Genomic DNA, 27620 nt, shown 5'->3' with positions numbered 1-27620 from the left:
GAACCATAAGGTTTTATGATACGCGACGATAATGGGAATGCGTCGTCTCCTATCGAGAAAAAGGGAGTAATCATCCCATTGACACTTGCATCCTACGGTAGGTGAAGCTCGTTAGTGTCTTCCAGTATGTCTTAGCTGAACTTGGTTCTTGCGACATACTGGATTTGAAATAGTTTCCCAAAACTTGATTCCAGTCGAACACTGTAAGAACCAAAGAAATCGGTTGATATTTCATAGAGTTATGGTCATATGAATTTCGATAAAGTTTTGCCTGTCCCGATCATTCTGTCCAGCCCCTGTATATGAGCCAGCATTTGGGGGACATTTCATGCGAATATGCTTCCCATCAATTGCACCGACACAATTCGGCATATTCCACTTTGTGCGGAAGCCATTTGCCACCTGTAGCCAATTCTCCGACTTAAACTCCATAAATTCCGTTTTGGCCAATTCTTCATAAATTACCTGACAAGTTTCGCGCAAGATAACAGTGCTTTCAGAGAAACTGATGCGGTAAGTACTGGCCAGGTATTTCTCATATTTCTCACCAAATTGCTTACAATTTAATAGAATAGAGTGGGGCAAGAGTACGCACTTAGTTTTCAATCAAACATGGGGACCTTATGAAACAAGCTTCTGCATATCAAATCACTGTTAACGATTCGTATATTCTTCCTTTATGTTACTCAGTGGAAAAATAATGGAATTAATTAAATTCGTTTAAGCAGAACCCTTATTGCAAGACATCTGAAAAACGCACTCTTACCCCACCGGTGCGGTAAGACTACGCACTTTTCCAATTATGTATTTCAAGTATATATTAACACAAATAAGATCTAATAACATTTAATTGGTGTTTACTGAAAGTATATAGTGTAATGTTTAAAGATTACGTTACTCTGAAAGATTACGTTACTTACAATTTTTGTATGAATCCACTAAAAAATTGCATAGATAGCCATACATCTCGCAACCACCCCCTCCCCCCAGGGAAACCATTGCGTAATTTATGGATGTTACTTTTAATAAAATGAAATAATCATTTAGATAAAATTGTGTTTTTAGACTATGTTTAGATGTAAAGCAATACCTAATACAATTTCATGATTTCGCTTCAGCGCTTTATTCGCTAAGTCACTTCTAACACCAAGTGACCTCAGCTTATCCTTAGAAGGAGAGCTTATTTAATAATTTTCGATTTCTATCCCTTTTTTCATTCTTTTGGATCTTTACGCTTCGGAAGTAGTCTTATTTCGGCCGAAGATACGGGTTTAAGGTCACTCCTGACGGAATCCAAGTTTCAAAGTGCTCGCGTTTTCGGAGGCACACCACTCGATACGGAAGCAACGCACAACTGTCATTTTTATTATTTCACGCATGCTGCGACGCAGCAAAGCTAAGTCAACAAAAATGACAGTTGTGCAATACCACAGCCCTAAAATTTATACAGTTAATGGTTTTGACCGCTTGGAAAACCGACCCAGTTTATGTTCTACACCACAAAGTACTCTATACAATAGGTTATCGAAATGATATAATGTTCACCTGATTGAACGATATGGTAATGGAATACTAGTTGCGGAAATACAATTATTTTTAGCAAAATGACCAAAAAATTATCTTACTTCATATCTCCCTTGTTGTTTATTCCAATCGTTTACAATTACACAAGATAATAGTTGGTCAGAATTGGCAGATAAAAGTGAGGTTAAAAACGAAGGATCATCATTCGATAAATTGATGATTGACACGTTCTGTGCACTGTCTCTTGTGTTTAAAATGGAAGAAAATGTTTGATAATGAAAACCCTGCTTTGATTTTTACGATTGAAGTGATGAGAGAGCGTAAAATTTGATTCCAGTTTTGTAATTTTTCGAAACCTAACCTCACTTTTAATTGCCAGTACCAGAATGTCAAATTTATGCAGTGCTGCTAGCTTATCTTTTTTTATAACCTAATAAAATCAAAAACGTACTCTTACACACAGAAAACGAACATTGATGTAAATAAATATCTTATACTCTCTTCATAAAAATTGGTATATTTTACTTAAATTGAGAGTTAAAACATTCGCATTGAAAATAATATATTTTATTCAATAGTATTTTTCGTCGGGTCTAAGTGTGAATTTGGAAGTATGCACTTTCATCGTGAAAACTGTAGTAGTGTCAAACGAAGCAAGAAAGAAAACAAAATACTCACTGGGCGATGAAAAGAGAGCGCTATATTTTTGTTTTTATTTTCACGCGCCGTGAGCGTGAAACCGACTAGAAAGCTAGAAACTCTTGGTGAAACCATTTTCTGCATTGCGATTTTTTCTCGTAAGTTTACAATTTCAATTTACATTTCACATTTAATGTAAGTTCGCTTAAACATTACGATAAATTCTTTACAATCATAACATTTTGTTTCCAGCTTTGAAAAACTCGAAACATTGGGGAACTGAGATGGTGAACGTGCTGCTTTCACCGGAGCTGCAACTGCAGCAGCCATGGAAATTGGAATTGGAGGTCGGGATTTCAGTCATTGCAGCCGAAACATGGGCGGGTAATCGGTCCGCCAACTTCGTTTGTCAGCAGTTTCCCGGTTCGTCATAGTTCTCGAGAAATGGTGAGTATAAAATTAAACCATAACACACATTTTGTCCATGTTGGTCGATTTTAGATAAATGAATGCTCAACTTGATTTATATGTATACGATTTTCGTAGATATTACATTATTTGTCATTTACTAAATTATTTCCCCTGTCTTATTTCCAGGCATTTTGAATTCGATTTCCTATGTTTTCCGAAAACAATATATCTATGGGGCAATATTTCCTGCATTACGTCCTTGACGAGCGACGTTGAAAGTAGTTTAAGGAGCTACATAATTGTACATGTCGAATAAAATTATGTAATAAACTAAGCAAAAACCATTTATTATTCAATAACAACGGAAAAGGAATGGTTAATGGGTAATGGAAGGTTCATTCTTTGCACAGGCGCAACTTTTCTTGCGAAATTATTACATTCTTATTTACTATGGTTATGATCATTTCTATTTGACAGTTCTACAATTTTATTTAAAAGTTCAAACTTTTAATTTCAGAACGGTATTCAACTTTTGCGCCATGGTTAACATTTGCAAGATCCGGGTTACTTTGTTCTGCTTTGGACGGTTCGTAAGTAAAATAATGAATATATTTTAATAATTTTTCAGCATATACTGTTATTGACAAACGCTCTATATTGTCGAATAGAGCTCCCTATTATTCACCTTACCCACTAACACAAATTTTCCTTCCCGAGATATCTATGAAGGTAGTATGGGTTCCCTTCCTTCCGTGATTGTAAGGACGTGCCCAGGTATACAACTGCTACTGTATAGGAAAAGGTACTAATCCTATTTACCAATTTGCGACAATATACAGTAGATTGCTCAAATGAGCATTGTATAGCCACCCACGATTCGTACAATCACATAACCCAACAAACAATTTAAGATCAATAAGCTAGTTTTCTAGCTGAAAAAGGCCAATTTTAATTGAATAAGCGCTCCATTAGCTTCCAATGTTTGTTGGGAAGCTATGCTAATTAACTAAAATTATCATTCTACGCCATTATTATCTAGAAAAGGGCTATCCTACAAAATGGTTCTTCTTTCAATTCACATAAGGTGTACAAATGCCTTCTTTAAATGAACGGTAACGGTTTAATGCAAACATAGGAGGTAATGCCTTCTTAAAATGAACGCATTTTCCCGGTATAAGGCATCAAAGGAGATAATGCCTTCTTCAGATGAATGCATTTGTCCGGTATAAGGCAATCAGAGGTGGTAATTCCTTTTTCAAATTAACGCATTTGCCCGGCGTAAGGCGAACAGAGTTGATAATGCCTTCTTGTAATGAACGCATTTGACCGGTATAAGGCGAACATAGGAGATGATGCCTTCTTTTAATGAATGCCAATGATTTTCCTCCGGAAAATCGAGTTTTGTCTGTTCCGCGCCCGTTTATATCGTGCCTTGTTCGCCTTCGTGCGGTATTGCAGATTTATAAATTGTTTTTTATTGTTATTGTTTTTTGACAGTGGATGATTTCAAAATATTCCGAATTATTCAGAAAGACTTTGAATGATTCTTAATACTTCAAAAAAAAAAAAAAAAATCAAGCAATTGAAATTTATGTGGTAAAGAGGATTTGAAAAAAAAGGAATTACCTAATTGACAAGAAAAAAGATTCGAAAACAAATTTAATCTGGAAATAAGAATGTCTTTCAATACGCTTCATTTTATTGACGTGACCTGATTTTCAAAATATACATGCCACTGAGGAAATTTGCCAAATTTCAATGCCTCCTGAATCAGCAGAAAAAAATCGATGAAATGAAACGTATGAAAAAATCTCCCGTTATCACTCGTTGTCATTCACTGTTAAAAACCTTAAGAAAAGTCGATCCATGCGATCCACGGCAAAGATAGCATTCTTTTAAAAGCAACACTGATAACATAACATCTCACATTTTTTTGATGAGTTTCGTTCACTTTCTTTGTATTTGATTCTAAATTCCTGTCTAAAATATTGAATTTGTATGAATAATATTTCGGAGCTCTTTGGAAAAATCAATGAAAAAACGGGACAAATTGAGGTTTTTCTAGATTACGACGGGACAACACAATAAGGTCTAAAAAACGGGACTGTCCCGTTAAATACGGTACGTATGGTCAGCCTAATTCTTGGGCTAGTCTACCGTCTTGTAGCCGCCCAATGTTAAGCCGCGGCCTTCGACTTCGACGCGTGTTGTACACCGTCGAGAGTTTTGAGCGCAGGGATACTGCAACGAGGTAGTGGTCGGATTCAATATTCGCACTGCGGTAAGTGCGGACGTTCGTGGTGTCGGAGAAGAATTTACCGTCGATTAGAACGTGGTCGATTTGGTTTTCCGTTTCTTGGTTAGGTGATCTCCATGTGGCCTTGTGGATATTTTTGCGGGAAAAGAAGGTGCTTCGGACTACCATTCCGCGGGAGGCTGCGAAATTTATGCATCGTTGGCCGATGTCATGAGAACGTGCTGCGAAATTCTCACCTCAGCTTTAATAGTCTTCAAAGGTGGCACATGATATGTAACGGGATTTTATGGAACGAGAATTATTCATTCTATATTGTTTTCAGACAGTTTTTGTCTGATGAATCGAATCGCGAGTCCAACACGGTGAACCTTGTAAACGGACTATCGGATCGAAAAATAAGTACGGATCTACGATAAAAAAAAATCCTAAAAATTTGGTAATTTACTCGACTGGAGTTGCCCTGCTATTTAAAAAGTCGTAAAACAAGTAATTAAAAATAAATTTCTATTGATTTTTTTCATTGAAATAAACCATAAACTTGAAATCAAGACTGATTCGGGGTAGTGGCTCATTCGTGGCAGTGTCCCATTCAGCGTAGGGACTCATTCGGGGTAATGGCATTATGGGTAATGTAATTATGGGTAGTGTCATAGAGTCTAAATATCTGGGCCGTTGTTGATCGTCCTTTTCGAAAACCGCTTTTGTATTCGTCGATAAAGGTCTCAACAAACGGGCGCAGTCGGTCATAATGAATACCTATTACTTAGGAATATCGACACGGTCATAAAATGTTAAAATGTTTCAACATTATTTTAACATTATTAACATTCTGTGGACATTATTAACACATTGTGGACCCTCCTTAGCCGTGCGGTAAGACGCGCGGCTACAAAGCAAGACCATGCTGAGGGTGGCTGGGTTCGATTCCCGGTGCCGGTCTAGGCAATTTTCGGATTGGAAATTGTCTCGACTTCCCTGGGCATAAAAGTATCATCGTGTTAGCCTCATGATATACGAATGCAAAAATGGTAACTTGGCTTAGAAACCTCGCAGTTAATAACTGTGGAAGTGCTTAATGAACACTAAGCTGCGAGGCGGCTCTGTCCCAGTGTGAGGATGTAATGCCAGTAAGAAGAAGAAGAAGAAGAAGAAGAAGAAGAAGAAGAAGAAGAAGAAGAAGAAGAACATTCCTAACTTTCCTTACCTGTCGTACGTTTTTGAAGAGATTGCAAGTATAAACATTGGCGGAACTAAGGGAAAATTCTACATCTTCAGAAAAATATATTAAGCTCGTTTAATGGAATGTATTAAACCGTCTAAGACGAATTAAGCACTGTCCATTTAATTCCACCAGTTAATTTTCGTTATCTTTGCAGATACGTATTTCGACCACAACTGTGTGGTCGTCTTCAGTGTCTTGTACTTGACTCGACTTTTCTACATCTTGTTTTTTAATTTTTCTATTCGTTCACTCAAAACAGTCAAGCAATTTTTTTTTTTTTTTTTTTTTTTTTTATCTAATTTTATTTGCTAATTATCTAATACATGCATTTATCTCTTAGACTAGGTGTTCCGTGTTTTCTTAACACTATCATCCTTATTTGCTATGTTACGCTTTTAGTTATTATTAATACATTTCAATTGCCTCTGGCAGTTAGGATATTTCCTCTGGTTGAATTAAACCATGTAGGAATTACAATGTTTTCTACTTAAACTAAACTTAACCTAATTTATACTAAGAGTACAAGGAGCTAATCGTTGCAATAGAAGATTGCAACGATTTTTGTCTGAAATTGGAAATTATTTTGTTGGACATTTGTTGCAATGTCTCAATATTAGAAATTCTATGAAGTTCATTGGTACTATACCACGGAGGCAACTTCAGAATCATTTTCAAAATTTTATTTTGAATCCTCTGGAGTGCCTTCTTTCTGGTATTGCAGCAACTAGTCCATATTGGCACAGCATACAACATGGCAGGTCTAAAATTTGTTTGTAAATCAAAAGTTTGTTCTTAAGACAAAGTTTTGATTTTCTGTTTATAAGTGGATATAGACACTTAATATATTTGTTACATTTGGCTTGAAGGCCTTCAATGTGATTTTTAAAAGTTAATTTTTGATCTAGCAGAAGTCCTAAATATTTAGCTTCGCTAGACCAATTAATTGGAACCCCATTCATAGTGACAATATGTCTGCTAGAAGGTTTCAAATAAGCAGCTCTCGGCTTATGTGGGAAAATTATAAGCTGAGTTTTGGAAGCATTCGGGGAAATTTTCCATGTTTGCAAGTAAGTGGAGAAAATATCCAAACTTTTTTGCAATCTACTACAAATGACACGAAGGCTACGCCCGTTGACTGAGAGACCTGTGTCATCTGCAAACAAAGATTTTTGACACCCTGGTGGTAAATCAGGTAAGTCAGAAGTAAAAGTGTTATACAAAATGGGCCCCAGTATGCTGCCTTGGGGGACACCAGCCCTTACAGGTAATCTATCAGATTTAGAATTCTGATAGTTTACCTGCAGTGAGCGATCTGATAAATAATTTTGGATCAGTTTAATAATGTACAGAGGAAAATTAAAATTCATCAATTTTACAATCAAACCTTCATGCCAAACACTGTCAAATGCTTTCTCTATATCAAGAAGAGCAACTCCAGTCGAATATCCTTCAGATTTGTTGAGCCGAATTAAGTTCGTAACTCTTAATAACTGATGAGTGGTTGAATGTCCATGGCGAAAACCAAATTGCTCATCAGCAAAAATAGAATTGTCATTAATATGAACCATCATTCTATTTAAAATAATCTTTTCAAACAGTTTGCTTATTGAAGAAAGCAAACTGATTGGGCGATAACTAGAAGCCTCAGCTGGATTTTTGTCCGGCTTCAAAATTGGAACAACTTTGGCGTTTTTCCATTTATCTGGAAAGTATGCCAATTGAAAACATTTGTTAAATAAATTAACCAAAAAGGATAAAGAGCGCTCAGGAAGTTTTTTGATAAGTATGTAGAAAATACCATCATCACCCGGGGCTTTCATATTTTTAAATTTTCTAGTAATAGATCTCACTTCATCCAAATTAGTTCCCAACGAAGGGTCAAAAACATTCTCTTGATTGAGAATGTCTTCGAAGCTCCGTGTAACCTGATCCTCAATTGGACTAGACCTAGACTAAAATTATGGGCACTCTCGAACTGCTGAGCGAACTTTTGAGCCTTTTCGCCATTTGTTAATAAAATTTTATTTCCCTCTTTAAGCGCTGGAATTGGCTTTTGAGGTTTTTAAGAATTTTCGTTAATTTCCAAAAGGGTTTCGAACTGGGATCCAACTTCGAGACATTATTCTCAAAGTTGGTATTTCTCAGAATAGCGAAACGTTTTTTAATTTCATTTTGCAAATCCCGCCAAATAACTTTCAACGCGGGATCGCGAGTTCTTTGGTATTGCCTTCGCCTCACATTTTTAAGACGGATCAGTAGCTGAAGATCGTCGTCAATAATAATGGAGTTGAATTTAATTTCACATTTAGGAATTGCAATGCCTCTGGCTTCGACAATTAAATTTGTCAAAGATACGAGAGCATTATCAATATCACTTTTGGTATCGAGAGGAATATCAACATCAAAATTCCTATCGATATACGTTTTATATAAATCCCAATCAGCCCTGTGATAATTGAAAGTAGAGCTGATTGGATTATAAATGGCTTCTTGTGAGATTTCAAATGCACAGAAAAAAATAATGAAAAGTAAACAGCGCATAAAACTTGAGATGCGGAAATTTACACTTTTTTACGCGGAAATGGACCTCTTCCTAACAAGTGTGCTTGCAACTTGCAAGCAATATTGACGATTCACGTCAAATATTATATACATTTAGGCTATATCACGTGTGGAATTAAGCTAATAATGGCGTTCCATTTATGTGCATGATCTTCAGCGTAAATTTCATTGGATTTTTCTATCTGTGTGTCACAGGAAGGTGATCAGAGTCAAAGTCAGCATGAGTTACCAATTGGCCACACAGCTGACTTGAATCCGTTAAAACTAAATCAATTGTAGAAGGATTTCGACTGGAAGAAAAACAAGTAGGGCCATTGGGATATTGAATAGTATAATATCCCGCAGAACAATCTTCAAATAAAACTTTGCCGTTGGAATTGCTTTGAGCATTATTCCATGAACGGTGTTTGGCATTGAAGTCACCAATTACGAAGAATTTTGATTTGTTGCGAGTCAGAATTTGAAGATCAGCTTTCAACAAATTCTTTTGCTGCCCATTGCATTGAAAAGGCAAATAGGCTGCAATGAAGGAAAATTGACCAAAATTTGTTTCAACAGAAACTCCCAAGGTTTCAAAAACTTTGGTTTCAAACGAAGAAAATAATTTATGTTTGATACGTCTATTAATGACAATGGCGACCCCACCACAGGCGCTGTCAAGACGATCATTTCTGTAGATAAAATAATTTGGATCTTGTTTAATGGAGAGTCCTGGTTTTAAATAGGTTTCAGTTATAATGGCAATATGCACATTATGAACTGTTAGAAAGTTGAATAATTCATCTTCCTTACCCTTTAGAGACCGGGCATTCCAATTTAGAACTTTCACACAATTATTTAGATCCATTGAAACGGAGTCCAATATCAATTTTTTGTGTGTACTTTATACCAACCTGAACAGCTTCTGGTATGGTATTTGCTTTGAACATTGCATCAATCATGTGATGCAATTGTTCAGTTAAAAAATCAAAATCGGAAGCAGTCATGCTACCTGAATCGGCAACATGAACATTATTTTCCGTTGGGACATGGGTATAAACCTCATTTTGAGAAGAGAAATTTTGTCTACCAGCAGCGATGTTTGCATACGTAGGTACATTCGAAAAATTGGAATTTACTGAAGTGCTTGCTACCCGTTGACGAGCGGCAAAATTTGTTTGTGAATTGAGGTGGGTATGAATTGCTCGACCGGTAACTGGTTTCGAAATTTGAGCGTTTGAAAAATTTCTACCCGTCGAATCTGGGATCCGATTGGAATTTCCCGTCATCAATTTTGCACGGGAATTCAAAACTTTTCTGCGTGAAGGGCATTCCCAGAAATTGGATTTATGATTGCCCCCACAATTTGCACATTTAAATTTATTGGAATCTTCTCTCACAGGACATGCGTCCTTGGCGTGAGAGGTTCCACCACAAATCATGCATTTAGCATCCATGTGACAATGTTTGGTTCCATGACCCCACTTTTGGCACTTACGGCACTGGGTGAGGTTTTGGAAATTTCCCCCAGGCCTGCGGAAATGTTCCCATGTAACACGGACATGAGACATAATACAGGCCTTTTCCAAACTTTTCATATTATTTAGTTCACTTTTGTTAAAATGAACTAAATAAAATTCTTGAGAAATACCCCTCTGGGAAGTATCAGAGTGGGATGTCTTTTTCATCTTAATTACTTGGACTGGTGAAAATCCAAGTAATTGAGAAATTTCAATTTTAATCTCATCCAGTGATTTATCATCACTGGGGAGACCTTTCAAGACGACTTTGAACAATCGCTCAGTTTTGTCGTCGTATGTGAAGAATTTATGGCGCTTCTCAGTTAAATACTGAAGAAGACGTTTGCGATCGTCAAAGGATCCCGGCAAAACGCGACAGTCACCCTTCCTAGCAATCTGAAATGAAACCTTGATCCCCTGAAGGTTACTCAAAATCTCATTCCGGAAGCCAGAAAACTCGGCAACAGATACCACAATTGGCGGAATCCTTTGCTTTTTCGCATGAATCGAATCACCAGGGCTAGAGGTATATTCGATTTGCTCAATTTCATCATTAATCAAATCGAACTGATTGCTCAGTTCGATTGGGGAAGAATTATTTCCGATATTAGAGTTAGAAGGAATATCTGAATTCTCCAGCTTCCTTCTATTTTTCCGCGCTTTGGCAGGACGGTCTTGAAACCTTGTTTCTTTGAAGGAAGTGGAGAATTCAGAGACTCCCCTTCCTCTTGTTTTTATTAATGCTCATTGCTGAGCGTGGAGACGTGACCTTCTAAGAGGTTTTTTCCCAGAACGGTGTCCCTGCAGGATTACCACCGCTTGTCGGAATTTTACTTCCGCAAACGGGTCCAACGTAAAACGAAGGCACGGGTCCTTGCAAAGATCGTAACGGGATCAGTGGGTACAAATAGCGCTAAGAAGCACCGTTGAAATTAAAATAGCTTCGGGTAGTATTAAAAACTTCCTTCCGCAAAGAGAGAAAGAACCGCACAGCACGAAAGCACGATGCGGTCTGACAGTCAAGCTATTGTTTTCGCTCGATGCTCTGTTTCCAAGTTGGCCTACCAGACAAACATTAACGTACCAAGAAACTCCATTGAAAAAAATCAGGATTTATTGAAAATTATGCGGTTACCTAAGCATCAAGTGTCCCTTTGAAACATAAACAATTTGTTCAAACTTTTATGTTGTCGCAATATTTAAACTATACAGAAAGTGCAGCATTTTACTTAAAATTTCTTCATTCAATTAAAATCTCAGAAATTGTACTTGTTCTTTTAATCCTGTAACTTCTATTAGATACCCAATCAGCATTGAAACAATGTACAATCATGCTGTAGTTTTTCGAAGAGAGAGATGATGAAAAGAATTCATTATCTGTAGTTACGTCCATGACCAAAGAGCTAAATATGTGCAATACTTTCTAGGGGGTTTGATTCTAGTTTGATTCTAGGTGGGCCTATAGCCCCCCTAGCCCCCCTGTAGTTACGCCAATGAGTATAAAGCTTGACCCCAGAAGCATTCCATATTGCGTTGGGCTGCTCGATGGAAATGTCACTTCTAAGATTAGATCGCAACAATGTCAGAATTTTGGAATCTTCGATTACTCGGCATCATTCCGGTCGTAAGGAGCGTACACTTATTATGTAAGGATTTTTTCTGGGTTTGATTTGATTTGACTTTTTTAAACCAAGCCAATAATTGTAGATTATCTATGTGATAAAATAAACTTCCGAACAAATTTATATAAATTTTCTAGCGAAATTTAGAAGTGCAACTTGTGTTTTCAAAAGTTCTACTGATAGAAGTTATTAAAATGATTTTTTATAACCCGGATTTAAAAGCACAAAGCAAGCTTGTTTGATGTATTTCTTTGTTCGAAAGATGCCTCATAATCAGTAAATGACCATAGATTTGATAGTATTGACATATTTTAATCATATGCTGTTGGGGTAAAATTAGCTCCAAATTCCTATCAATTTTCCACACATTTTGGTTATATACTCAAATAATGAAAAAATAAAGCTTTGCATTAATTGCAATCATTTGAATCGAGGTTGAAATGGTTGCGAAAAATGGTAGCATTGCCTCTCAATAATGCATGATAATTATTAATCACAACATGGAAAGCAAGCCACCCATATATTTCTTAATCTTTATTGCCATTACCGTAGTGCACCGAAAACCATACACTTTAGAGCACTAGAGTATTTGTGAACACTTTCTAGAAAATATAATTTGGAAGTATGATAATCCATAGAAACATTGTCGATCGAGTATTGCGAGTGGTGCGAATTTATGCCATAGCCGTGCGCCATCATGCGCACTATACGCGGTGCAGTTGCGACAACAGGAAATGAGAGAAAACTCGATTGTCGCGAGAACTTACTTCGATTTTCAACTGGAATTATTGTAAAATATAATAACGTTGATTCAATTATATACCATGGGGTGGACGGATTTCGGTGCTATACAGATTCCAGTCCCACGTTAACTCATGGGGAAGAGCTCCTTTGGTAGACACTTTGGCTCCAATACGTTGTCATCTGCGGGTTGCAACAAAAAATTAAAATGCTTCTATCTTTCGTTTTTGTGGTTCTCAGGCCATTAAAAATAAAGTTTAAAACTGATAGAAGGCCTCGAAATTTCGTCCGATTTAGCTAAAAATTTGCCGTGAAGCTTATCGCATTATGTGAATTTCTATTTTGGACTAGGTTGAAACACAAACACTTTCGAAATCATAAAGAGATCTGTCTGCCTTTCTCGTACAATTAGTGCACGTTGAGGCTGTATGATCACTCCAAAACTGTTGATAAATATAAGGCTCGAAGTGACATAATATTATATACCAATCGATTCAACTCGACAAACTGACCAAAGTCTGTCCGTTTGTGTGTGTGCGTATGTGTTGGCAAGTGTACATATTAAACATCTTTTATACAATAATTATTAGACTCAATTTTATGCGACGTATAATCTTTCCTTGCTTGACATTATCATCATCAACCTTTTTCTTGAATGGTACCTCTTCAAATCTGGAGGTACCCCCTAGACTAGAGGTACCCCCTAGTTTTTCTTTGATTTTTTTTTTCTGGAAGCTCACATGTAAAAATGAGTAATCCCTTTTCACATGGCTTCTAGCAAAACAGACAATTCAAATTGATAAAAAATTTCAAAAAAAATTGTAGCTTCTGACAAAACATCGATGATTAACGTACTTTGTCTTAGCAATTTTTAACCTAGGTAACACTTAAAATTTTCGTATTAAAGTGAGCCAGCTTCAAAATCTTTCGATATAATTTCCTAATCCCGAATGAGTTCAATCGTAGCACAAATGCCTTACGAAAACAAATTGAAATTATAGAAACTTCCAAAGAAAGGGTAAAAAAGGAAGATGTTTGATGTGTTCTAAAAATGAAATATTTCCTGAAACTTCAATATATTGGTGCATGACTATGGTGAAGAGACTTAGATTGGATTTCTAATCCAGTCTAGGGCGTAAAATGTACTCATGTAAGTAGTGTGAAAGTATTAACATGGCTTTGATACATCGCAGTCAATATTGTAATGCTAATAAAGAAGTAAAAGAACTCTCAGAGCTCTGACAGCGTTTCTAAATTCATTTTTTTTATTAGTTTCAGAGAATATTTTGAGAATATGGGATTCTGAGTGAAACTTTGGAATCCTAATACAAATTCCAGGAAAAGACTGTCTTTGAAAATTTGATTTTTGATTTCTTTTACTCAGAAATGTGATAATGTTTTTGATAGAACTTTGGTAATTGGCAATCTTGAGAATTCAATTGAGATACAGAAATTATAATACTGCGGTGTGGCGTTGCAAACATATGCATTGCTACAAAGCAACTCAAGCTGAAGGTCGCTGGCTTCAAGACCAGACCCGGTTTTGGCTAGTCTTTTTTATGCCTAGAGAAGCTTTCTATGAACATTATTGTTTTTCATTCACAAACTTATGAGGCTAGAAGCATTTTTCCTGTAACGCCGGGTAAACACCTACGTGCTACGGAGTAAGGTTTATCAGCTGCCAGCTTCAGGAAAATCTTGACCCAACGAATACCTTCCTAAACATCCATCTCCGTGGCACAGAGAAACAGACGTCTCACTTAGAACAAAATGCAATCAAAATCATCATCACGAAAGTATTATTGCCCAGTACTATGTACTGCAAATCTCTTTAATAAAGACAATAATAATAACTTCGAGGCTACTAATTTTTTTTGGCTTTCTCGTATACAAAGTATACGTAAAGACTATATGTTCACTCAAAAAACAAACTTTTTATAGGAGGCTCGGAGACCTATAGTGTTTTTTATATCTTTATTTCCTTTTTTATTTGGTTTATAATAAGTTTATAATTATGGCCACCCTATTTGGAGGCTTGTTAAATTCAACAACGCAGACTCACACCCTGTGGAAAAGCTTTTGAACGCGCTGCTGCGCAATCTTTGCTTGTGCGTTACCACCGCGAAGAGCTGAGCGTTCGAGAAAAGCGCAACAATATTGTACGCACCACTTTTCTCTCGTGGGCTTCTTGACCGTGAGGTTGGCGACGTCAATGGTCTATAGACGCATGTGCTGTGGAGTGTGGGTTCGATCCCCACCCCGGTATGGTGAATTTTTTTCGTAATGCGAAAAGTTCTCCACTGGTCCACTGAGTCTTCTTCGTTGGCATTACATCCCCCACTGGGACATTGCCGCCTCGCAGCTTAGTGTTCTTTAAGCACTTCCACAGTTATTAACTGCGAGGTTTCTAAGCCAAGGTTACCATTTCTGCATTCGTATATCATGAGGGCTAACACGATGATACTTTTATGCCCAGGGAAGTCGAGACAATTTCCAATCCGAAAATTGTCTAGACCGGCACCGGGAATCGAACCCAGCCACCCTCAGCATGGTCTTGCTTTGTAGCCGCGCATCTTACCGCACGGCTAAGGAGGGTCCACTGAGTGTTGTGTAAAATGTCCTGTCCGTTGTCTCATGCTAGATGTTAAGTGTTCCGTCTGTGCGACCTCTGGTTGAAGACGGTGATTTGGTGGTCTTTAAAAAAAACTCAGAAAGCTCTCCGGTCCACTTCTTCTAACGTCCACGCTTCATATCCGTAAAGGGCCACTGGTATAATCAAAGCTTTATACAAAGCGAATTTTGTTTCCATCTCCATGTTGCGGGACTTACGCTGGCTACGTTATCTGTAGAATGCCCTATTCGCAGCAGCAATGCTTCGCGGGAAACCTCATTGTCACATATCACAAGCGTTTCAAGGTAAACAAATTGTTCAACAACTTCAAACACATCCCCATTAAGCAATACCTTAGCACCAACACCACTAGGTCTTACTCTATCTCTACCTGTCACCATGTACTTTGTCTTTGTAGAGTTAATGGTTAATCCTATTCTAGCCGTCTCCCTCTTCAATGGGACAATAGCCTCCACTTCTGCTCTGCGATCGATTCCAATAAGGTCGATATCGACTGTAAAGCCCTGAGACATATGCGACCGTGGGGTAATAGTACCGTTCCTCGAGTGCAATGTTGATCAATAAATTCGAAAGGAGTCACATCTGATCTGAGGTCATAAACGAGGTTGACGCTTCGTCTGCAATCCGAATACTTGATTTCGAGCAATCAAGCGTTGCACGTATCAGTGTAATAAGTTTCGGAAAACCATGTTCGTACGTGATTTGCCACAGTTTATTTCTTTTCACTGAATCGTACGGTGCTTTGAAATCAATGAACAGATGGTGAATCTGCAAGTTGTACTCCGGAAATTAAAATACTTAAAAACATACTCAAAATTAGCGCCTGGTTTGTCACACGAAGTTCCCATTCCCGTTGCCCATATGGACGTGGTGAATGTTCCTAACTTTACTGAGCAGAACTAGCTCTTGCCAATCACGAAATAGAAACCATGGCTTATTTTGTGCAACTGTACATATTAGCTATGTTACGTTTGAAAATAAATTTTAGCGATGCAACTGACGCACCAAAATTCAAGTGTCTAAAAATCTAACGTGAAATCTGTGCTGCAATACGCTAGCGAAACATGGTGTGTATCAGTGGAGAACAATCAACGGCTGCAGGTATTCATCAACCGATGCCTGCGGTACATAATTCGTGCCTGGTCGCCTAACAACTGGATCGCATACACCGCATGCCCCATCGTCATTATCACCAGAGTCCTATAGCAACTGAAATTCGGGAACGGAAGTGGAGCTGGATCGGCTACACCTTACGTAGGGGCGGAAACCAAATCTGTAATCAAGCATTAGACTGGAACCCAGCTGGACATCGCAGCTGAGGTAGACTAGATGTACATGACAGCGTTACCTCAATAAAGAAATAAAAGAAGTCGACCAAAATCTAGCTTGGCAACAGATCAAGGCGATAGCTGGACATCGCTCAGGATGGAGCTTTTTCTAGTCGGCCCTTTGCACCACTCGGGGTGTATAAGTAAGTAAGTACCGGTGTTGTATGGTATCTGGGCGCTTACAATATCTTTTTACATGCTAGTGTGGATTGCGATACATAGAAACTGTTCGCAAAAGTAGTGGTTGCGGTTTACAAAGATCACAGAAATCTGCAGTCCCGCCAATTCTTTTAACCCTTTATAAGTCAGGCGAATATAAACAATAAATTACCAAAAACAACAATAGGACACAATGTTGACATGGTATTAAACTCAAATGTATGTTTGTTATACATTAAACAGTTCAGAAACATTGAAAAATTGGTGGCAATATAGTTGCCACTGCCCGTCAAGCGGGAAAACAGGCAACAACAAAAATAAATAAAAGATTTTTAAATCTTAGGTTTTACGTAAAACCAGTCAAATTAAGCCACGTTACATTTTTTGGTGAAGAGTCCTAGTCGGAAAACGCATTATAAGTGAAAACATTTTTTTTGCGCTTTTGTTCCTAAGGGGGGGACCCTTGGAAAAAAAACACAATTTCGTCAAAAATCCAAAAACCAAATATACAGAAAGGCAAAGACTTGTTTCACGCTAATCACGTAATAATCTAACACAGGAGATTCAAAATAATTAATACCAACGAGAAAAATATATCTTTGTCGTTTTTTTAACGATTTATAACTGAAAATCCTTCTTCCACTCGAAACTTACGATCTGTTCGTAAAAAAACTGTTCTCAAATTGACATTTAAATTTTTATGGTTCAAATTCATCTGGGGTGTTACTAGGAAGCAAATAAAGCCACTACATGGGAAATAATAAGTAGAGCTCTTGTTAATAAATAGAAAAAAAATTGTTGGTGGCAATATAGTTGCCACTGCCTTATAAAGGGTTAAATGGCATAGAGTTCACAGGAAAAATATTTCTCGAAATACCATAATATTTTGAAAACTTCTGCATTCCTTGGAAAAACTCTATAGACAATTTTAGATTAAATTTCAGTTTCTAGTAAATATACACGATGATCAGATGGACCTCTGAATAACATTTAAATCCTTCCCATTGGTGGTTATACAACAAAGACACAAATCGGCCATCTTGGAAACGATGTGCTTTTTCTTGTGATTTACTTACTTATTTACTTATGCTAAACAGTCGACTTTTATTTCAGCAATGTACGAAGATTTGAACTTTTGATAATAGCAGTAGAAAACCTTGTGGTGAATTTGAAATTCCCCACATGGCTTGATTGTATAATATTTTTGGAATTATGTTCTATTCATTGAAGAGGAGATTAAAGAAAGATGTAACCGTATGAAACGAATACGATCCACTGATCTGAACATGTTCTGTGGTGGTTTGGTATGTAATTAGACAGATTGTAACAATTTAGTGCGATAATTTTTGCTCTAACCACAACTGGTATATCGACCCTACCTAAAAAGGGTATACGCCGTTAGGTATAAATAGATTAGGCGAAAGTACGTTAGGCATAATGGACATTAAGCATACAATGTTCCTGAGAACATTACATCCCCACACTGGGACAGAGCCGCCTCGCAGCTTAGTGTTCATTAAGGACTTCCACAATTATTAACTGCGAGGTTTCTAAACCAGGTTACCATTTTTGCATTCGTATATCATGAGGCTAACACGATGATACTTTTATGCCCAGGGAAGTCGAGACAATTTCCAATCCGAAAATTGCCTAGACCGGCACCGGGAATCGAACCCAGCCACCCTCAGCATGGTCTTGCTTTGTAGCCGCGCGTCTTACCGCACGGCTAAGGAGGGCTCCATCCTTTGATATATAGAAGATATGATTATACCTGACTTCCATTATGCCTAACGCACTTACCCCTTGAAAGTAAGTTCCATTTTACTTCTAAGAAAAACCGTAATCTCCGTTAGGGATATCAATCATTCAATCAATGCTTTAATATATTTATAGCAGTCGCGAAATTGCCCGAAAGATAAACGTTATCGGTGGCAATTTGTTTTTAAAACCGTGAACGAAACGTAAATCACCCATCGATTCATCTTTCGTATGGTCTCCTGTGAGAAATCAAGTCGAATGAACCCCAAATAGAGGGGAATTTTACCGTCCCAGTTCGGATGAAAATGTGACGATGCCGAGTCGGTGTCAACTAATTAAGACTTCGACTCTATTGATAAAACTTGGATACCAGAAAGGAGGAATCTTTTTATGGGTACGTTCTTATCAGTTGGCAGTAGCAGCACAGGCAGCGGTGGAAATCACACAAATTTACCCCTTTGCCCTTCCTAGAGTGTACTCGCGGGGTGCGGTGCCAAAGTGGGTGGATATATTCGGAAGGTTGTGTGCTGAAGGGTGTTGCCGGTAGATAAGATGCTTCACCTGCTTGGCCATGATGTGTGTTGTCAATACCTCGTCATGATTTGGCGTATATTGTCATTAGGGGAGAAAGGTGTGGAACGCTTTAGAATGACCAACAGCTAGAGCAAACAAATTTTTTTAAAATGGGGCAACTAAAGTTGTGGAACTTTCCTAAGGTATGATGGGGTTTGACAGGCATATAGGAGGAGATTGGTCAGCTGAAAAACAACAGGGTTCAACAAGGGTAACAAGCTGGATTGTAGCAACTACCGCGTTATCACATTGCTGAACTCCGCTATCAAGGTACTTTACGGCGACTAGCACCACTTACAAGGGAGTTCGTGGGACAGTTCCATGCGGGATTCATGCGCGAACGCTCTTCCACGGATCAGGTATTCTCACACATCATCTATTCATCGATTTCATAGACGCCTGCGGTGCAACAAATGTAACATAAGATGCTAGAGGAGGAGAAGTTGGTGAACCATATTTTGGAGCTTGATAAACGAATCTGGGTTTTTGAAGTTCGGCCGCGTAACCCATTAATTAGTTATGCCGCCGAAGTTCAAAAATGGGTTAATTTTTCTGCAGAGAGAAAGAGCTAGCACGTCCCCTAGCTAGCAAAGTCCCCATTAATGAGTAAATTGAGATTCTCCGTATGTACACAGGACGCACTGTTTTCGAAAATAAAGACGTGTTTGGACTCAACATAACATATATGATATTTCTAACATATATGATATTTCTAATGAATCATGCAATATTCATCTACTTGTTTAGCCCTTTGTTTTACTGGTTATAAGTGGTTGGAACTGTGGAGTAATCGATGCCATCCGGAAACCAGAAAACATAAGTAATGGGAGTGCAGCTATCTGTGAATTCGATATCAGGAAAGTTTCAAATCTGTCAATCCGATTGAGGTGTTTTTTGCATCTTCCTCCGACGCGCGCTTTTGAGTCTGCTACGAACGGCAACTTTCTGCTAGCAGTCGCCACCCTAGCAGCACGCATATTCCACTTAGGTTACTGCAACTCATACGTGACGAGATTCAGTCACAATCAAGTGGCTGTAGCTATGTTTAGTTACTAAACGATTAGTCGGGATTTTACGACATCTCTAGCTGTCGCCAAGCGATGATCTTCTTCTTCTTCTTCTTCTTATTGGCATTACATCCCCACACTGGGGCAGAGCCGCCTCGCAGCTTAAGGGCCCCGCACATAGGATACGTTTGCGTTGCGTTTGACAGTTTTCCCATGGGAAATGTGTCAAACGCAACGCAAACGTATGCTATGTGCGGGGCTCTTTAGTGTTCATTAAGCACTTCCACAGTTATTAACTGCGAGGTTTCTAAGCCAGGTTACCATTTTTGCATTCGTATATCATGAGGCTAGCACGATGATACTTTTATGCCCAGGGAAGTCGAGACAATTTCCAATCCGAAAATTGCCTAGACCGGCACCGGGAATCGAACCCAGCCACCCTCAGCATGGTCTTGCTTTGTAGCCGCGCGTCTTACCGCACGGCTAAGGAGGGCCCCGCCAAGCGATGATGTTTTGCACTGTGATGAATATTTATTTCGGCTCAAACTTTTCTTCTAAAAAATTGAGGTCCTGAAAAGAAGCGATTTATTTTCAATAATGCGCCTTCCCAATTAACTGCTAGTAAACCAGATCCAGAACCATGCGAGAAGGTTTACTGGAGTACCGCTAACGCCGACAATAACCATGTTCTACTAAATTTCTATAACAATATTTGTTATAAACTTGGTGCAGGATGTTGTTAAAACAACTAAATTTACATCAAAAATAACTCTAGTTATAACAAAAAGCTTTCAGATGTTTCAATTTGCATCACAAAAATAGCATAAAATTTTGGATAACTAATTTATAACAGAATCTGATATAAAGTGTATTGTTGGCAATTGTTATAGATGTTTACAGATGTCCGTATTATGAATAACAATCAGAAATTTTTGTTTTTGTCTGAACGGGATTATGTTTCAAGAACATAAAACTAAGCCCATTGAAAATTAGGCAACCATTTAAAATTATATCAACGTTGTGATACCTATGTCTGGAAGTCTTTGATACATGAATTGCCTACTTTTGAGTAATTCGGCGTTAGGTATTTTTTAAATCATATTATGATAAAGTCTTGTTATATCATTTGAAGGATAATGGTTGCTAAGAACAAAATGCTATCTAAACAAGTTATAAACAGGAAGATGAACCAGGCAACGACTGGAAATCTCAATAAAAAAGATGAAAAAAAGTTATAAATATGTTGTGGTAAAATTGTATTCAGTTTTTGTTATGCTCTTCTAGTCGGGTTGCCATCTCCGTAAAGCAGGTGACAATTAAGTTAATCAGTTCTATCACTCTGGAAAAAATAAATTCTAAATAGAATAAATGTTACGCTAAACCGATACTCTCCTGGTTGACCCCATATTCGATTAAGTGGCAACTATACCGCCTTAGTATAACTTCGATTTATATGGCTTTAATTTAGTGTGACTTTATAATGGATAGTTTATTTTGTCGGGAGATTGAATTGATCGTAGGTGGATTCTGCATCAGTGTTTACAATTCGTAATGATTAATGATCAAATATGTACAAAAAATTGTCGGGTGTAAATAAATACAAAGAAACATTTTATTTTCCGATAGAATAATATTTATACGTATGCACTGTTCTTTTGTTGAGCAGTATTTATCTGATTAATAATCGCGAACAAACAATCGGCTTTTAACGGCTTTTAAATTGGTAACCACAAATTTGAACTCTCAGGGTGGCCATCCGTAGGAATAATTTTCTCTTGATGATCTGCATATACCACTGGGAAGGAAGCCTGTTTTGTTCAGGATCAGGAAATGTCGGGTATCACATGAGAACGGCCACCACCGCAAACGTTCGGATAATGGTACTTGGTCTGTCCAGGATGTGTGTGGCGTTGAAGCAGTTGAAGGAGGCAGAAGTTTCGCCTGTCTGATACATGGTATTGTAGGCTTCTTGTAGCTCATTTTATAGTGTCCTAAAATAAGGAGATTCAATCATTTTTATAGTTTCTGGTTCATATAATATTACAACTTACATCCTTCCCGCTGAGGGGATGTTCAGATGCCTCGATCAAATCCGCCGAAATCAACATGACAGCATCGAAATTTTTGCTCACTTTGTCCTAAAACTTGAACAGATTTATTTAATCGATTTCGATAGGTATTATTTATAAGTAACTTCCTAGCTGTATTTTAAATAATATCAATATTTTTATTGCACTTACAGAGTGATGGGGATGCAAACTTGACTGCACGTTTTTCTGAAAAGACTGCGAGAATGTGGTGTCGAGTGCTTGGACTTGAAGTACGGCTGCTCGAGTAATCAATTAAAATATATCATTGAGATATCCTGAGATAGGTTAAATTAAAAACATCAATAGTATACTTTCATATACTAGATTCGTTTCAATATCGTTTATTGCCTACAAGTTTAAGATTTAATCTAAACTAGTTTAACTTTATTTCTGAGTGTAGGCGTTTGAGGCTATTCTGCTCAATCCATTGTGTAATAATAAGTTTACCCAATTTTGAGTAAAATAGTGTTGTTCGAATTTGGGCTTCGAAGAAATGTCAAAAGAAATTCAAAGCATTTTACTTATTTGTGAGCAAACATCTCATCAAATGGGAAAGAATAAAATGTTAGAAAACATAACTGTTTGCAGCAAGATGCTGCTTACTTGACATGCGAACCGCATGAATTTACGGACTCGAATTTTAAATTTGTTTTTCGTGTGAATAATAATATTTGTGACTTATTTGGCGTTTCAGTCTGGTTTCGGACGAAAAACAACCATGCGTAGACAGAAAACACATAATTGATCTATATCTAAAACGGGATGGGAATAAATCACCGTAAATAATGCAATAATAATTTTGAAGGACGTAATTAGTTTTTATTAGTAATTAGCTCAACCACTAATGGGAGAAAAAATGTTTATAACGCGAATAAATTCAATATCTGGGTTCGGTACGGGCGGAATGCGCTGACATTTTGTCACAAATCGTAGAATTTTCTGGAGAATCGTGGAAAGGTGGTTAAGTTCACTGCACGAAGATGCAATACATTGTTTTACCCCAATTCCCCTTATTTATTATGTAATTCGCCAAGTTCGAAGTTACAAATAATCGACAAAACATGACATATTTGTTCTCAAATTATGTCAAAAATCGTGTAGCTCACTTACTCTATCTACAGCACAATGTTGTAAATTGAGGTCTTGCCGATTTTACCCCACGTTCCCATCAACATTTCCTTGAGCATTATTTACTAATTATGTCTTTCATAGCACTTTACCAAAAATTGAATAAAATAGTGTTTACTGAATTTTTTAGTTGTCTAGTTATGTTGTCCAAGGGCTTCCGCAAGCCCAGGCCCTAGGATCTAGAACAAAGACAGCGTCCTCATTCTAACATTGCACCAGTCAATTTCCCGCTATGGCACAGCTATGCGCAATTCACCACACTAACCACCCGAAAATAGACAAAAAATAGATTTTAATACCTAATGCTTCTTATTAAATCTTTCCCAAAAAAGTTTAGCCAAATTACATTTTCCTATAAATATTTGTTCGGGAGACACTTTAGTGAATGAACTTCAACAAGACACCAAAAATTTAATTTACAAGCTACAATCAAAGCATTTTGGAACTAGCTCATTCAATATTCAATATGTTAAATTAAAAAAATATGGGCTTTACGAAAATCACGAAATTTTTTTTGAGTTTTTGTTAGGCTTTCTGCAACAGTGCGCTGAACCGCTACAGATGCAGAAACTACCCGGTAAAAATCGTTTACTCATTAATGGGTACTTTTTCTCTGCTATCTCTTTCTCTCTGCTGAAAAAATCACCCATTTTAGGAGAATAAGTGGATTTACTCATTTAAATGAGTAGATCCACTTATTCTCCCAAAATGGGTAAAATTTTCAGCAGAGAGAAAGAGATAGAAAAGAAAAAGTACCCATTAATGAGTAAACGTGTTTCTCCGTGTACCGTTGTCTGGGACCGTTACCGACGCCATCGTTCTGTCCGCTTTCCGTGCCGGCACTCCGCCACTCACCGTGGATCCTCGAACAGAAATGCACGCTAAAAATGAACTACTCAAAATTGAGTCGAATCCGACTCATTTTCATTAAAAACGGGACAACTCAACATTTGAGTAAAAAATACTACTTCAATAAAATGATGATTGCACTTAAACTAGGAGTCTGTTTGTCGTAAAATGCACTTAGATAGATATATAAACTTGATTCGCATCTGTCGTATTAAAAATTGATGGAAGGCCAAGCTTAACTTTCGCGAAATCATTATTTTATTGAAGTAGTATATATTACTCAAATTTTGAGTTGTCCCGTTTTTAATGAAAATGAGTCGGATTCGACTCAATTTTGAGTAGTTCATTTTTAGCGTGTGACGCGCATGTTTTTTTTATACACAGAGAAAAATGGAACGGAGGGCAAAAAGGTTCGTAACATACATCATTCTGATGTTTGTGTTGGGAATGCATGAACGGGATTGGTTGGTTCTTATATTATTACTGGGTAGGGCAAACATTGAAATTTTCAATAGTTAATCGATAGTTAATCGTAAATAATCAAAAGTTTCAATGAAATTGACAAATTGCTGGAAAGTTTTTGAGTCGATTGATGTATGAATTTGCAAAATCCATTGAAAAATAAAAGCTCTATTACCGTTCAAAATCTTACATAATTTCGTGACGGTCCCCAATTTTAGATTCTAATTTGATACCGAGTACCTTCGGGTAAGACGTTGTCCAACGTCAAAACGACTACTACTTACTTGATACTTGATGGGCTACAGCTCTTCGATGAACCTACGCCGAATGGAGTATCCTTCTCCACTGGACTCGATCCTGGGCCAATCGCTTCCAGTCGCCCTGGACATTGAGCGCCCTCAAGTCCTCTTCAACTGCAAAACGCCATCGTGTACGCGGCCTTCCACGAAGCCTGTGGCCTCTTCCGGGTTCTCTACTAAATAATATCTTCGCTTGACGTTCTTCCGGCATACGAGCAACGTGACCAGCCCACCGTAGTCTGCCGTGTTGTATAAGCTTAATAATATCCAGCCCTTTATACACCTGATACAATTCGTGATTCATGCGACGCCGCCAGATACTATTCTCCTGTTTACCGCCGAGTATTGTCCGCAACACCTTTCGCTCGAAAACTCCGAAAGCTTTCCAATCAGCCTGTCTCATGGCTGTATAAAGCCACCGGAAGAATCATGTGTAATTTTGTTTTCGTTTGCAGACTGCGGGACTTAAGCTGGTTACGAAGTCCGTAATAAGCCCGATTTGCTGCAATACGCCTTTTCACCTCGCGGGTAACATCATTATCGCACGTCACTAATGTTCCAAGATACACAAATTCTTCTACCACTTCAAATTTTTCACCATCCAGCACCATTTCGCTACCACCACCACTAATGAACCCACGTTGATTGTCAGCGACCATGTACTTCGTATTGCTGGTATTGATCATGAGTCCAATCCTCGCTGTCTCCCTCTTAAGGCACAAAAGCCGCTTCCACGGCACGGCGATCAATTCCGATAATATCGATATCGTCCGCAAATCCCAGGAGCATATGCGATTTTGTGATAATGGTACCGCTTCTTTGCACACCAGCTCTCCTAATCGCTCCATCGAGCGCTATATTGAACAGGACATTCGAAAGTGCATCACTCTGCTTTAATCCATCTAAGGTAACAAATGACGTCGATATTTCATCCGTAACCCTTACACTTTATTTCGATCCGTCCAACGTTATACGAATCAGCCGTATCAGTTTCGCCGGAAAACCATGTTCAAGCATAATTTGCCATAAATCATTCCGTTTCACTGAAACGTACGCCGCCTTGAAATCAATAAACAGATGATGTGTCAACAAGTTGTACTCCCGGAATTTATCAAGGATTTGTCTCAGGGTAAACATTTGATCCGTCGTTGACCGGCCCTCACGAAAACCTGCTTGGTATTCGCCGACGAAGGACTCTTCAAGCGGTATCAATCTGTTGAACAGAATACGGGACATAATTTTGTACGCCGAATTAAGGAGGGTTATTCCTCGATAATTGGCGCACTCCAGTCTGTGCCCTTTCTTAAATAGAGGGCAAATGAGGCCGTCCAACCAGCTAGCAGGCATTTACTCGTCTTCCCATATTTTCGACATAATATGGTGCAGAACTTCTTAAAGCTGCTCACTGCCGTGTTTGAGAAGTTCAGCCGGGAGCTGGTCCTTCCCCGCAGCCTTATTGTTTTTCAGCTCTTTAACAGCTTTTTTAACCTCATCTAGTGTAGGTGACTCCACAGCTTGCCGCTAATATTTATTCTGTTCATCGATGCACCGTCACTTCCTCCATTCAACAAAGTCTCGAAGTGTTGCTTCCACCTGGCAGCCACTTCAGTTTTATCTGTCAGCAAATTCCCTTGATGGTCGTTGCACATGACGGGAGATGGCGCTGTCTTTCTCCGCACGCCATTGACAGACTCATAAAACCTCCGCATATCGTTCTGCTCCATTTTTTCCTGCGCCTCACTAATTACTTGTTCTTCGTACTCTTTTTTCTTCCTGCGCTGGGTTCGTTTTCGGCTGCTCTTGCTTCCTTGTACCGATCTCTATCCGATCGGGTATCCTACACCAACATCCGGCTTCTGGCAACGTTCTTCTCGTCTGTCACTCTCTGACACTCCACATCGAACCAACCCGTCCTGGGTCGCCTCTGTGCAGTGCCTACCACTTCTCGTGCTGTTGTGCTCACTGCTCCATGGATCGACTCCCATAGATCGTTGATGTTGTCGCTAACATTGATTGCACTTATCCGTTCGTCGAGCTTCTGGTGGTACTCAGCCGATACTCCTTCAGCCGACAATCGCTGGATATTGTAACGCATCGTTCGCTGTGATCTTTCGTTCGATACAGTTGACAACCGTGATCGAATTTTACTGACAACGAAGTAGTGATCAGAGTCAATGTTCGGACCTCTGAATGTCCGCACATCGATAACATCCGAGAAATGGCGCCCATCCACCAGAACATGGTCTATCTGGTTGCAAGTTTCACCATTATACCGATTATGGGACGGAAAAAGTCCTCTCTACCGACCTGAGCGTTAGCGTCTCCGATAACAATTTTCACGTCATGCTTTGGGCACTCTCCATAGGCTTTATCAAGACATTCATAAAACGTGTCCTTCACGTCGTCGGATTTATCGTGTGTCGGTGCGTAAACGTTGGTTAGGCTGTAATTGAAGAATTTGCCCCGTATCCTCAACACACAGATTCGTTCGCTAATGGGTTTCCACCGCATCACTCGCTTCATCTGCTTGCCCAGCACTACGGAACCAACTCCATGCTCTGCTTTTTTACCGCCGCTGTGATAGATGTTATACTTGAATGCAGTGTTGGTCGTGGGGTCCACGGCTCGGAATTCACGTTCTCCGGATCTGGGCCATCGGACTTCTTGAATAGCGGCCACGTTCACTCCAACTTTCTGCAGTTCACGAGCCAGAAGGCTCACTCGTTCAGGTTCATTTAGGGTCCTGACATTCCAGGTACCGAGTTTCCAATCATAGTCCTTATTTCGTTGCCGGGTCGGTTGCCAAAAATAACGTTCTCTTTTTCTTCTATCTCCATTTTTCGTGGTATTTGAGAGGC

General features: G+C 38.5%; 1 protein-coding gene and 1 long non-coding RNA gene across 3 annotated transcripts in view; both read left to right on the top strand.

Moving 5' to 3' along the window:
- LOC134215049 (uncharacterized) overlaps positions 1-27620 on the top strand; it is a 42200-nt gene continuing 14580 nt past the window's right edge. The window contains exon 1 of the mRNA XM_062694306.1: positions 1-97. Within this exon, the coding sequence (XP_062550290.1) occupies positions 16-97 (82 nt within the window). The 5' untranslated portion in view covers positions 1-15. The remainder of the gene's footprint in view (positions 98-27620) is intronic.
- LOC134215047 (uncharacterized) lies at positions 2222-2886 on the top strand. 2 transcript variants are annotated; one of them, XR_009980012.1, is made up of 3 exons: positions 2222-2321; positions 2416-2610; positions 2761-2886. It is a non-coding gene; the product is annotated as an uncharacterized LOC134215047 (long non-coding RNA). The 2 variants fall into 2 exon arrangements; XR_009980013.1 differs by having other exon boundaries at positions 2260-2358.

Source organism: Armigeres subalbatus, chromosome 2 (assembly GCF_024139115.2).
Source record: "Armigeres subalbatus isolate Guangzhou_Male chromosome 2, GZ_Asu_2, whole genome shotgun sequence".
NCBI classification, from domain to species: domain Eukaryota; kingdom Metazoa; phylum Arthropoda; class Insecta; order Diptera; family Culicidae; genus Armigeres; species Armigeres subalbatus.
This window is presented reverse-complemented; position numbering and strand designations above follow the sequence as displayed.